The 12,839-nt window shown below is 35.2% G+C and overlaps 1 protein-coding gene across 6 annotated transcripts in view; it reads right to left on the reverse strand.

Moving 5' to 3' along the window:
• Window positions 1–595: 595 nt before the first annotated feature.
• Window positions 596–12,839, reverse strand: part of rbm33a (RNA binding motif protein 33a) — a 50,209-nt gene continuing 37,965 nt past the window's right edge. For all 6 annotated transcript variants that reach the window (XM_016280002.1, XM_016280004.1, XM_016280005.1 and 3 more), the window contains 3 exons: window positions 5,256–5,423; window positions 3,739–3,827; window positions 596–2,070 (listed from right to left, as the gene is read on the reverse strand). In XM_016280002.1, coding sequence (XP_016135488.1) covers window positions 2,022–2,070; window positions 3,739–3,827; window positions 5,256–5,423 — 306 coding nt within the window. In that variant the 3' untranslated portion in view covers window positions 596–2,021. The remainder of the gene's footprint in view (window positions 2,071–3,738; window positions 3,828–5,255; window positions 5,424–12,839) is intronic.

Here is a 12,839-nt window from a genome sequence, read left to right on the forward strand (position 1 = left end):
CAGTCACGTACTAGTAGGTATTTTCGAGATGAGAAAACAACAGACTTGACAGCTTCATACATTTTTTTTTTTTTTCATTATATACACAAGAAAGTGACCACTGATAACAGTTGCTCCCAAATCCTTTGAAATGGCAGACCTGGATGTGTTAATATCTACAGACATATTTGATTCTATTGAAATGGCTCAAACATAATTTGATTTTGTTACACTGTTATATTATCTAAAACTGATATATTTTAGATACTATAACAAGACTTAGTTTTCTGCTACAAATGTAGCGTATAATGTAAAGTGGTTGGATTAAATGAACAGTCACAAATATGAAAACTGTAATGCACTAGATCGAAGAGATCAGTTCTGGGGCCATAACGTGAAGGTTTAGGTTAAACTGTACAATTAGACATGACCAAGCGCTATGCTTGCACAGTACCGCAAACTATTATTATTATTATTACTATAAATAATAATGGATGATATAATAACAATTTGAGGCATGAAATACTCATGATTGAAGCCATGAAATCATTTTGAGGGAGTGTAATATATTCACTGGAGACTGAAAACGTATGGGATTTGCGTAAACAAAAACAAAAAATCTAAAGCTTGGGTAACAACTTACTAAATAAATGGAAATATAAAGTGGAAAATGGAGATAACGGATATTAGAAGCTGATCTTGACCAATCCTTATCCCTAACAACTCACAATTCAGATTCAGTAACCTGTATTCCCATCTGACAAACTTCTAAACAATTAACAGAGCCAAAGTTATAAGCATATTATTACAAACAGTCCAAAATATCTCTCTTCACAAACAAATAACTAAGCTGTTGTTGTAAACAGGACAGTTCAAACTCATCTAGTGCTCTAGACATCCCGCATCTTAATGCAAGCAAACAGAGCTCCATCAAAACCTACAATAAAATCCTATCGAATCATCACACAGGCCGTGATTCAGTCGTCCTCTTCCACACACAACATGTGCTGAACTCTGAGGGAAGAAAACTAAACACATTAAAAAGCAGTATTACCAAAGGAGGGGACTTTCTGGTTGCCTTTACTACTTAGAAGCCATTTCTAACAACGATTAAAAGAATCTAAATATGCAATTCCAGCACCAAAACCTAAAATCAAAATATAAAAGCCATTTATTGTCAAAATTGGTTTTTCAGCTGGCTTTAGGTCCCAAAGACACGCGTCGTGAACCACCACTCCAACTCTGCAGAACAAACCCCAACTGCAATACAATCATAATGGAGAAAGGGACAATGAATAAACTTAAGATCATGAATAGTCGTAGACAAATGCACAAAAAAAGAGACACCTGTATATCACAGTGGCTTCCAAAAGATACACAACTAGAAAAAAGCTCAACCCAAATATGCCCCTGAAGTTTCATAACAAGCAGTGCTTTTCTCTCTGATGTCCACATGTCCTTAGCTATGCCCCAACATACAGAGCTCCATACCGAAGACATCTGCTGCTCTCTACAGGTGACAAAACCTACTGCAGCATGCGCAACATTATTCAATCAGGCCAAACCACCCCTTTAACACTTTGTTCAAGTCACTGACTGTGGAAATTCCACAATAAATCAAGAATTCCTATTTGACCAAAAACAGACATCCAAAAGATTATCTTGAGAGCTAGAGAATGGGAGCAACTATTATCAACTGGCATAAAAATGTCCTGGTTTCATACCTTTTTCTCTCTTTTCACCTGCTGGTTCAGACCATTACTGATCCCTCCACATATAAATGAAAGTACAGAAACAAGAGCAAGACTTCATGCCAAAGTCATTGACAATGTGAGTTCAGTGCTGTGCCATATCCAGCAGGACACAGCTGGTGTTTGGCTCTTTGTTTTGGATTCTTTCATGCATGTGGCTTGAGTTTGTCGACAGCACTCTCCACACAGCTTCCAAAGCTTCAGCCTCCTGATTGTGTGTCTGTCTTTCAGAAAAAGACGTTCTCTTCTTGCTCACTTCTTGTCGTCTTGTCTGTTGAACTGGCTTGTTCCTCAGCCATCAATAATGGAAACATCGATGTGAGACAAATCTATCATGTGCCTAGGTGATCAAGGGAACATGTGATGGAAATGAGACACTCGCACTTAAAGGCAAGCTAATCTGAGGCACCTCCATCAAAACATGACAATCAGCGGAGTCACAGTAGAGCTCTTGTTCTTTGTTTTGATGAGGAATACTTGCGATGCTGCATTTCGGCACATTTCATTTGCCCTTCACAAACCATTAGGCACAATGACTCTGATCTGCTTCAGCCAATAGCACCAACAGAAAATACACCTTAATATTCACACCATATGCTACCAGTCAAAAGTTTTTGAACAGTAAGATTTTTAAGTTTTTTTTTTTTTAATTTTTTAAAAATGTTTTAAGTATTCTCTTCTGCTCAGCAAGCCTGCATTTTATTTTGATCCAAAATACAGCAAAAGCAGTAATACTGTGACATATTTGTACTATTTAAAGTAACTGCTTTCTATTTGAAAATATTTTAAAATGTAATTTCTGTGATCAAAGCTGAATTCTCAGCATAATTACAGAACAGTAAGATTTTTAAGTTTTTTTTTTTTTAATTTTTTAAAAATGTTTTAAGTATTCTCTTCTGCTCAGCAAGCCTGCATTTTATTTTGATCCAAAATACAGCAAAAGCAGTAATACTGTGAAATATTTGTACTATTTAAAGTAACTGCTTTCTATTTGAAAATATTTTAAAATGTAATTTCTGTGATCAAAGCTGAATTTTCAGCATAATTACACCAGTCTTCAGTGTCACATGATCTTTCAGAAATCATTCTAATATGCTGATTTGCTGTTCAAGAAACCTTTTTTATTAATATTATCATCAATATTTGAGTACATTTTTTCAGGATTCTTTGATGAATAGAAAGATCCAAAGATCAGCATTTATCTGAAATAAAAAGCTTTTGTAACATTATACACTATACCATTCAAAAGCTTGGAGTCAGTATAATTTATTATCGAAATTAATACTTTTGTTTAGCAAGGATGCTTTAAATTGATCAAAAGTGATAATAAAGACATTTATAATGTTAGAAAAGATTTCTATTAAATGATAAATGCTGTTCTTCTGAACTTTCTATTCTTCAAAGAAACCTGAAAAACATAGTAATAAAAGTTTTGAGCAGCAAATCAGAATATTAGAATGATTTCTGAACGATCACGTGTAATGATACTAGAAATTCAGCTTTGAAATCACAGGAATACATTTTAAAATATATTTAAGTAGAAAACAAGTTCTTTTAAATCGTAAAAATATTTCAAAATTTTAGTTTTTGCTGTACTTTGGTTCAAATAAATGCAGGCTTGGTGAGCAGAAGAGACTTCTTTAAAAACATTACAAATTTTACTGTTCAAAAACTTTTAACTGGTAGTGTATATAAAGAGACTCTCGAGGTTTGATATTTGATAACTGTTGTACAACACTTCAACACTACAAGTTTTTTAAGCTATTAATGAGAAACAGACAGAAGTCTAATAGGAATCCACGGTTTCTATTCAAAATCTTATTTGCAACAGACATTTAAAATGAATATTTAGTCTTGGTGTGAATAGACCTCATTCTATAAAAATATGAAGAAAAACAAAAGTCAGAAAAATCTAATTATCCATAAAATGTCAACGACTCTATTCATTTTCATGCATTGTGTATAAACACAAAGCGCAATCCAGTTTAAGATGAATTTAAAAGTGTACCTGTGAAAGCTGTGCTGAAAACTTGCTGCATGCTGAGGGTTCACAAACTTGGCAATGGCCTTCCGCTGCTCCGGCAACATTGTAAACATCTACAAAATAACCATCAATTTTTGTATTAGCAGTGGGTTTTATTATCTAAATGCTCATCTGCTTGTCTCAGTAAGAGATAACCTCTGTTACTTTGCACTGTAACAGTGGGTGATACACTTCAAGAGCTGGGAGAAAATCATACAGGAGCACAGCCCTGAATGCACACAGCTAGATGGTGCTATTGTAATATTTAGAGGAATACACCACACTCTACCCAGTTTATTCTTGGGGTCATTGTCAGGAAGCAATTCTTTCTCTTCCAAATCATGGTATTTTGTGAAGGATAGTTTACAGCTAGGAGGGCATTAAATGATTTTAACACAACATAGAGGCAAAGAACCACCTAGCCGTGTATTTTCCCACAAAAACAATGGTAAAAGGTAATGCTGTCACTGATGCCTGCAGCGCAAATTTTGACTGGGCGAATAAAATATTTCCATTAGATACTTTATCTACGGGTTGTTAGATCGAGGATTCTGAAGACTGAGCATATATGAATTACCTGTGCGGCATGTCTCTACTAATCTTGAAGCTGTGAGTTGAATTACTTCAAAACCAGATACATTACCACCACTTAGCTGAGAAAAATAATGAAGCATTTCAGTACTTAAGCTATTTTAGTAATAAAAGATGCAGGGCAGAGTCGACAAGTTTCTGTGCTCCTGAATGTTTCTCTGAGTACAAGTGACTCTGTGTTCTTGTTACACGTTACATGTACTTACTATTATTATAAATTACACATAATTACATGCAAGTAACCCTAAGCCAAACCCTAATCCTAAGCATATAGTAAGTACATGTAGTTAATTAATATTACTCTACACTTAAATGTATAATTACACTGTAACAAGGACACCTTAAAATAAAGTGCAACCAACTGTTTAAATGAATATGAAAGATTTTTTGTTCTGAAGATATTATTGTCTTTAAAACAGCTTGAAGTTGACACTTAGTTATGTATACTGTAAATACATATACTTAAAAAAAATACATTGTTTTATGCTCTTTGGCCATCAGGTGGTGCCATCGTCAATTTGTTGCTAGAAGCTCAGGGCATTGTAACAATGATACATGTAGCAAGTTCTGCATGTTACATGTACTTACTATTATTATAAATTACACATAATTACATGCAAGTAACCCTAAGCCAAACCCTAATCCTAAGCATATAGTAAGTACATGTAGTTAATTAATATTACTCTACACTTAAATGTATAATTACACTGTAACAAGGACACCTTAAAATAAAGTGCAACCAACTGTTTAAATGAATATGAAAGATTTTTTGTTCTGAAGATATTATTGTCTTTAAAACAAAATGTTGCTAGAAGCTCAGGGCATTGTAACAATGATACATGTAGCAAGTTCTGCATAAAATTCACACATACACCCCTTCTGATGCTTGATCAGATTTTGATAAGCCTTACCTCAACAGGGCCAATGGAGTTGAGAAGGTTCATGAGCTGTTTGTTGGTTGTGGTGGTGGATAAACCTTCAATGCAGACAGTGCTTCTCTGACAATCCTGAGCTTTTGGGTTCTGCTGCATCATCACACGCCCCCCACCACGGCCTCGCGCCCGACCCCGAACTACCACCTGTGGACATCAGGAAGGGGAATATTGAATAAAGATGGAAAGAACAATTAACAGTACACTCTACCGGCTAACAACCTCTATGACACCAAAAAAAAAAAAACTTGCTGAAACTAAGGATCTTTGTTAATTCATTGTTATATTCGTTAGCTATTTTTTTTTAATTATGATATATAATTTTACAAATTAAATTAATTATTTTTGTACAGCTGTTCATCGGAAATATCGCAAGTCAGTAATTGCTCTTAAAAACCGACATTCTAATTCATACGCATGTTTATATTATCAGAGGCATTGTTAGACTTCAATGGTTTAACCATATGATCAAATAGTTTCAAAAAGCAAGCTAAACCATATTAAGAAATTTCCTGTAGCCTTGATTGAATTACCAGTTATTAAATAATCAAAGCTACAGAATATTAGTTCATATAGTGAATAAATGTGTATTTGCGGCCAGGAAACCAGCTGTAACATCAAGAAAGAGTGCTTTTGTCTGAAACAGGAAAGACAGTCCACCAATCTCTTCAGCACTTCACTGATTAAGCCTTGAAGCGGCTCGAGGGAAGAGACTTCTGAAAAAGGCCATCATTAAGTCACGCCTGGAGTCTGCTAGAGGCCATGTGACAAAACCTGGTGAATGAAAATGGTGTGGTCTGTTGAGACTGAAGCTGAGCTCTTTGGCCTTGAAAGCAAAGCTCCGTGCTGGGCACAAACCAGAGACAGATAACGCTACGGCATAAGCCTCTCATTTTATAAGGCAATAAAGTTTTTTTAAGGCATTGTTCCTTGTTAAACTGCTTTGAATGTTAAACAAAAACATGAAAAAAAGGTATTTCAAAATTAATTTGAACTGAAATTCTGGAGGTTTACACTACAGTTCAAACGTTTTTGTTAATGTTTTGGAAAGAAGTTTCTAACACTCACCAAGACTGCATTTATTTGATCAAAAATAAGCAAAAAATATATATATAAGGAAATATCATTTGAAACAACTTTTCTATTTTAATATATTTTAAAATATTATTAATAGCAGATAATAATAAGCTGAATTGTCATCAGTCATGATTATCTTGAGTGTCACATGATTAATCAGAAATCATTCTAATGGACTCTTCACATTTTCGGGGGTTCTCAAAAGCGGAAATGGTCATAGTTGGGTAAACTTGAATTGAAAATAAATTAAACTAAAGAGAAAATTAACAATTTCTACGACTTTCCTGAAAAAAAATGCACAGAGATTATGTTGGTCAAAAGAGATTTCTTTAAATTTGCCATCACTCCATCAGCCGTTGCATTAGAAATGCATGCAGCAGCATAAACAAGATTTATGCAATGTTATGTCAGGGTATATATGTGTATCTGTATGTATATGCAACCCTGGAGCACAAAACCTCAAGTCGCTGGGGTATATTTGTAGCAACAGCCAAAAATACATTGTATTTCTTTTCTCATTAGTGTATTAAGTAAAGATCATGTTCCATGAAGATATTTTGTAGATGTCCTACCAAAAATATATCAAAACTTAATTTTTGATTAGTAATATGCATTGCTAAGAACTTCATTTAGACAACTTTAAAGGCGATTTTCCTCAATATTTAGATTTTTTTTGCACCCTCAGATTCCAGATTTTCAAATAGTTGTATCTCGGCCAAATATTGTCCTATCCTAACAAACCAATGGAAAGCTTATTTATTCAGCTTTCAGATGATGTATAAATCTCAATTTTAAAAAATTGACCCTTATGACTGGTTTTGTGGTCCAGGGTCACATGTGTGTGTGAGTGTGTGTATGTATATGTATATGTACATATCAGGGGTTAAAGCAAAAAAAAATCCTGAGCCTGAACTTTTTTCCGGGGGGTGGGTCTGCACATGCAGAGCATGCAATAACTGTGGCAACTTTAACATTTGAAAGGATGCTATGACAAAGTTATCGCTTTCCTTATTCAAACTGATTTTTGATTTTTTTCCCATTAATATATGGTTGACCTGAAGCTTGAAAGCTATATCATACACTTGGGAAATTACAAGCTATATCATCGTCGCAGACACTAGGGGTGCGACAATACACTTAGCTCACAAGATGAGACAAAATACAGATACTAGAACGGAGACAATATTTTAATACAATTTTTAAGAACTTTTCAATGACAAAATATTTGCCTTTTAATTACAAAAAGTAAAACAATGCAGTTGTATTTTGAAATATTTTAACTAATCTAGGGCTGTAACTAATGATTATTTTGGTAATCAAGTAATCTACTTATTATTTTGACAACCGAGTAATCTGGTAAATTTTAGTAACACAAATAGACCTAAGTGAAAACCAAGCGTTAGTATGACTATTTATATATAAACTAACGACGAGGCAATAATAATTGGCTCAAATAAAATATCAAAACCAAGTAATTACATGGTGTTATTGAACAACACTGATAAAATATATAATGTAATATGCCGATACATAACATGAACATAACCAAGTACATTATGTGTTATAACAAATTCCTGCAGAGGGCGCCACCGGCCTGTTGACGTTTCAATTTACAGCGTGATTAAACGATGTTTAAATCCATTTAATTGTAATATTTGGCCAAATGCAAACTCAGAAACTTTTATTTTGAAATCGCGATGTACAATAAATGGCATATTTAGAAATAGGCAATGATTTTCTTTAAAAATCTAGTGAGATAATGCACAGTTTTCCCAGATGAACGTTAAGCAATTAAAATTCACAGCAAATGCAGAGGAAGAGTCACACATACAATCTTTACTGGTAAGTTACCATTAAGAGATAGAGATCATGTGAGAACAGGACCTTTTCAAAAATCCCGGTAAATTTGTTCTGGCAATTATATCGTTCTTATGGAGATGACGTGATTACTCTGAGCTGTTTATAATCTCCGCTGCTTTTAAATTAGTTTTTCTATGTAAATATGCACTATATGGACATCTTTGTTCATAGCACCTCGCAGTTTTTTCAACGTGTCGCGCTTCCTTCATTCATCAGGGCCGCGATGCGCATCTCGTGTTTATAAGAGCAAATTATTCTGATTGGCTAGTAATGTTAGTTTGGTTGAGAGAAAAAGCTGTGGTCCTTTCATACCATTGGTAGCCGAACTCATGTGATAAACAAGTTTTTTTAAATGTAGAATAATTTTTTCCGCAGCCAAACGCTACACGCCGGAGATCCAGCACGGTGCCGGAGAACTTTAAGCCCTGTATACAGTATATATATATATATACAGTATATATATACACATATACACACACACACATATATATACATACACACTAGTGATGCGCGGATGAGCTAAAACGTCACCCGAATCTGCAGCTTCAAATAAATTATCCACCCGCACCTGTATTTTTGTCTGATTTAGATAACCGCACCCGATCATCACATTAGGCTTCGTACGGGCATTAAAAACCTGGAAAAGTCATTGAACAGCAATTTCCAGGCCTAGAAAGTTTTGTAAAAATAAATAAACTTTTCATTGAAAAGTCATGAAAATCTATTTGACAATTCTCTGTATAATAGAATTATGTTTAATCAGATCCTGAATTTCGTTGCGGGATTGCGCATACGTCGCATTACTCATTCCCGCAGCTTTCGACTTTAAAATTAGGGAAATTACTGCAAAACCTTTATTCAAAAGAGCATGTAGGTTAGATGAGTAAATAAATCCACACAAACCATCAGATGAAAACAGCGTGAGTGATTCAGCTGTACCGCGTCTTCTCTCTTTGACTTTCGCTTCACATCGACGCATCTAGAGCTGCTGCACGCTGCGATAGAAGACTTTAGCTTGCGTTTCGGTACAGTTGACAGAATTGTCAATTGCCTAATCGGTCATTGTTGCATCGTCACAAAAAAATTTATTATTTTCACGTCTTTTTAAGCCATTCGGTACTCACGCTCTCCGGAGGCGCGTGCGCTCACAGTCACATCCAAAGCGCGCGCTGCGAGTACCAAATTGAGAAAGTACTGTCGGGTTTGTCTTAAGTTAAATGTAAACAGTTGCAAAATAAAACACATGGGTATCAGTATTGGATCCGTGAAATAAGTCTTGTGACAGCAACCTAATAAAGCTGTGCCGTCTTTTATTAATGTTAATCAAACAACAAAAGACAGAGAAAATCCCTTACTGCTCTTGACTAAATAATGTTTTGTTGAATAACTTTTAAATGTTAATTTACAGTTTATTCAATTTCTGTAGCCTATTTAAAACACGTTCATAATTTAGAAAATGTAGTTAATACTTGCATCATTAATTATTTATTTTATCCACCCGCGACCCACCCGCAAATAATCAGAATGCATTTTTTTATTACCCGACCCACCCGATCCGCAGATTATCCGCAGCGCCCGCGGATATAACCGCCATCCGCGCATCACTAATACACACACAATGTTAACTTGTATGTGTGTATACCTATATATACATACACACACACACACACACACACATAATGTTAACTCTGGAAATGCTTCATCAAAGTCTGTGAAAGGGGTGCTGACTTGGTGCTCCAAAAACATTTCTTACTATCAATGTTGAAAACAGTTTTGCTGCTTAAATTTGTGGAAACGTTTTTTAGGATACTTTGACGAATAGTTAAAAAAAATGGCATGTATTTGAAATACAAAATCATTTGTACCATTATAAATGTCTTCACTATCACTTTTTAATGCATCCTTTCTGAATAAAAGCATTAATTTCTTATTTTTTAAATTACCGTGAAAACAATTTTATGTTTATATATTGTGTTGCCAAATATATATTCAAAAGTATAAAGATTTGTGTTTATCTTGCGTTTAAATTTGGGGTAATGATAAAATATTCCAGTACAATGCAAAGACATTTCATTCCATTCCATACAGTCCTTTTTAAATGAAAGGGAGGCATCAAAAGGGCCAGGTTGGCTAAGTGCAGCAGGCACGCTGAAAAATCCCTTATGGGTTCCCAATGCTATGAGCTAGATGCTCTCTCACCACTTACACATACAGAGTATACAATTCACTTTTGCTCCAAGCGAGACACTGGGCACAATGTCAGTGAGTGATTTACAAGGCCACGGTTATATCAGTAAACAGCAGAAAGTGTTTAGAATATCTGACTCGATATGAGAGCTCAGGCAGATGCAGCAAGACAGTCGGACTGAGACAGCGTGAGCGGCTGTGCAGGAAGGCGCTCTGCTGTGACTGACTGACACACGTTAGCATTGTATTTATCCCCTGAGAATGGACTACTGTACAGAGACGGCAGCATGCTGAAAAGGCCAAGGGATCTTCATCTCTCCTGCTTCAGACTGTCAATATCATCACACCTGGCACTCTGTTCCATATCATTACTGCTCCTGCTCTCCTCCAAAACAGCTACCAGTCCCCTGGGAGAAGCAGTGACACAGCTGAGCCATAGCAGGAAACCAAATCTGCCGTCTTTACTAGTGCTGAAGCGTGAGGGAGAGAACCACTTAGAGCAGCTCTTTATGACAGGGAAAAAGAGCCTAACAAAAACTGAAGTGTATATTCTGGACAACACTATACAAGTCCAGGAGGAACAGCAACATTTCCGGTCAAAATGAATAAATAAAATAATATTTATATGGGCATTCAAGTGATTTTGGTAAAAAAATTACCAATTTCACAAGCAAATTCACTTTTCCACTTCCTGGCAAAGACATGAAACTTTTGAGAGCTAACACAACTACAAAGAGCACAATATGTGTGTAAATTATGTTTATGTACAGAACCATTCAAACATTTGGGGTTAGTAAGATGTTTTGAACATCTCTTGTTCATCTTGTGCCTGTAAGTTGAACATCGACTTGCAGGCATAAACTTAAATCTGCTAAACCTGTAGTAAAGTCTGTAAAGAGATGGACCAATGAAACAGAGCAGGCATTACAAGCCTGTTTCGACTGCACTAAAGGAGTGTTTTTGAAGCTGCCACCAACGATCTGGACGAGCTCACGGAATCTGTAACATCATATATCAGTTTCTGTGAAGACATGTGCATCCCTACCAGGACTCATTTAACATTCAACAATAAGCCATGGTTTACAGCAAAACTTCATCATCTTTATCAGGCCAAAGAGGACGCCTACAAAAGGGGGGACAGAGTCTTGTACAATCAGGCCAGAAACGCACTGAATAAGGAGATTAGAGTGGCCAAGAGGAACTACGCTAAAAAGCTAGAACACCAGTTTTCTGCCAATGAGCCTGCATCAGTGTGGGAAGGCCTGAAAGAAATCACCAACTACAAGACATCATCCCCCAGCACTGAGGCCAATCAACAACTTGCTGTCCTATTCTATCTATAGCACACCTGTACATACAATTTATTATTTTTTGTGGTTATATTTATGCATGTGTATTTTATTCACATCTTATTTTTATTATCTGTGTGTTGTTGTAATCTCCGTGTACTGGAAGCTTGTGACACTATAGCAAATTCCTTGTATGTGCAAACATACTTGGCAATAAAGCTCTTTCTGATTCTTCTTCTTATGCTCACCAATGATGCATTTATTTGATCAAAAATACAGCAAAGCGGTAATATTGTTAAAAATTATTACAATGTATTTAAAAGAACTGGTTTATTTTAATATATTTTTATTTTATTCACATCTTATTTTTATTATCTGTGTGTTGTTGTAATCTCCGTGTACTGGAAGCTTGGCAATAAAGCTCTTTCTGATTCTGAATCTTCTTCTTATGCTCACCAATGATGCATTTATTTGATCAAAAATACAGCAAAGCGGTAATATTGTTAAAAATTATTACAATGTATTTAAAAGAACTGGTTTATTTTAATATATTTAAAAATTCTATTTATTCCTTTGATGGCAAATCTGAATTTTCAGCAGTCGTTACTCCAGTTCTCAGTGTCACATGATCCATCAGAAATCATACTAATATGTTGATTTGGTGCTCAAGAAACATTTCATGTTTCATGTTGAAAACCTGCTGCTTCAGGATTCTTTGATGTATATAAAGTTGTGTTTTCATTTAAGATTTAATGCATCCTTGCTAAATGAATCATTAATTTTAAAAATAAAAATAAATCTATCTTACCCTAAACATTTCAACGGTGGTGTATTTTTCCACTCTTGTGGTGCCTCAGAGGATGATGGGAGATGGGAAATTTGATCAGATTCATCAAACAAGTTAAATGCGTTGCTTTCTGGCAAGTTTTATAACGTTCCTCAACAGTAATGCAGTTATGCACAAAATGCATACAAACATTTCACAGTTACAACTTATGTCTAACAGCAATTAGCTTCCACCATAATGCTTTAATTCAGACGTTCCCAACTCAGAAAACCGTGGCTTAAAAAAAAAAGTGGTAAATATATTAATTTGGACATGACTTGAAAGCACCATTAGTATCAGGGCTTAGTGTCAGCTGTGCAAAAT

The sequence above is a fragment of the Sinocyclocheilus grahami genome, unplaced genomic scaffold, assembly GCF_001515645.1.
Source record: "Sinocyclocheilus grahami isolate Dianchi unplaced genomic scaffold, SAMN03320097.WGS_v1.1 scaffold136.1, whole genome shotgun sequence".
NCBI lineage: Eukaryota > Metazoa > Chordata > Actinopteri > Cypriniformes > Cyprinidae > Sinocyclocheilus > Sinocyclocheilus grahami.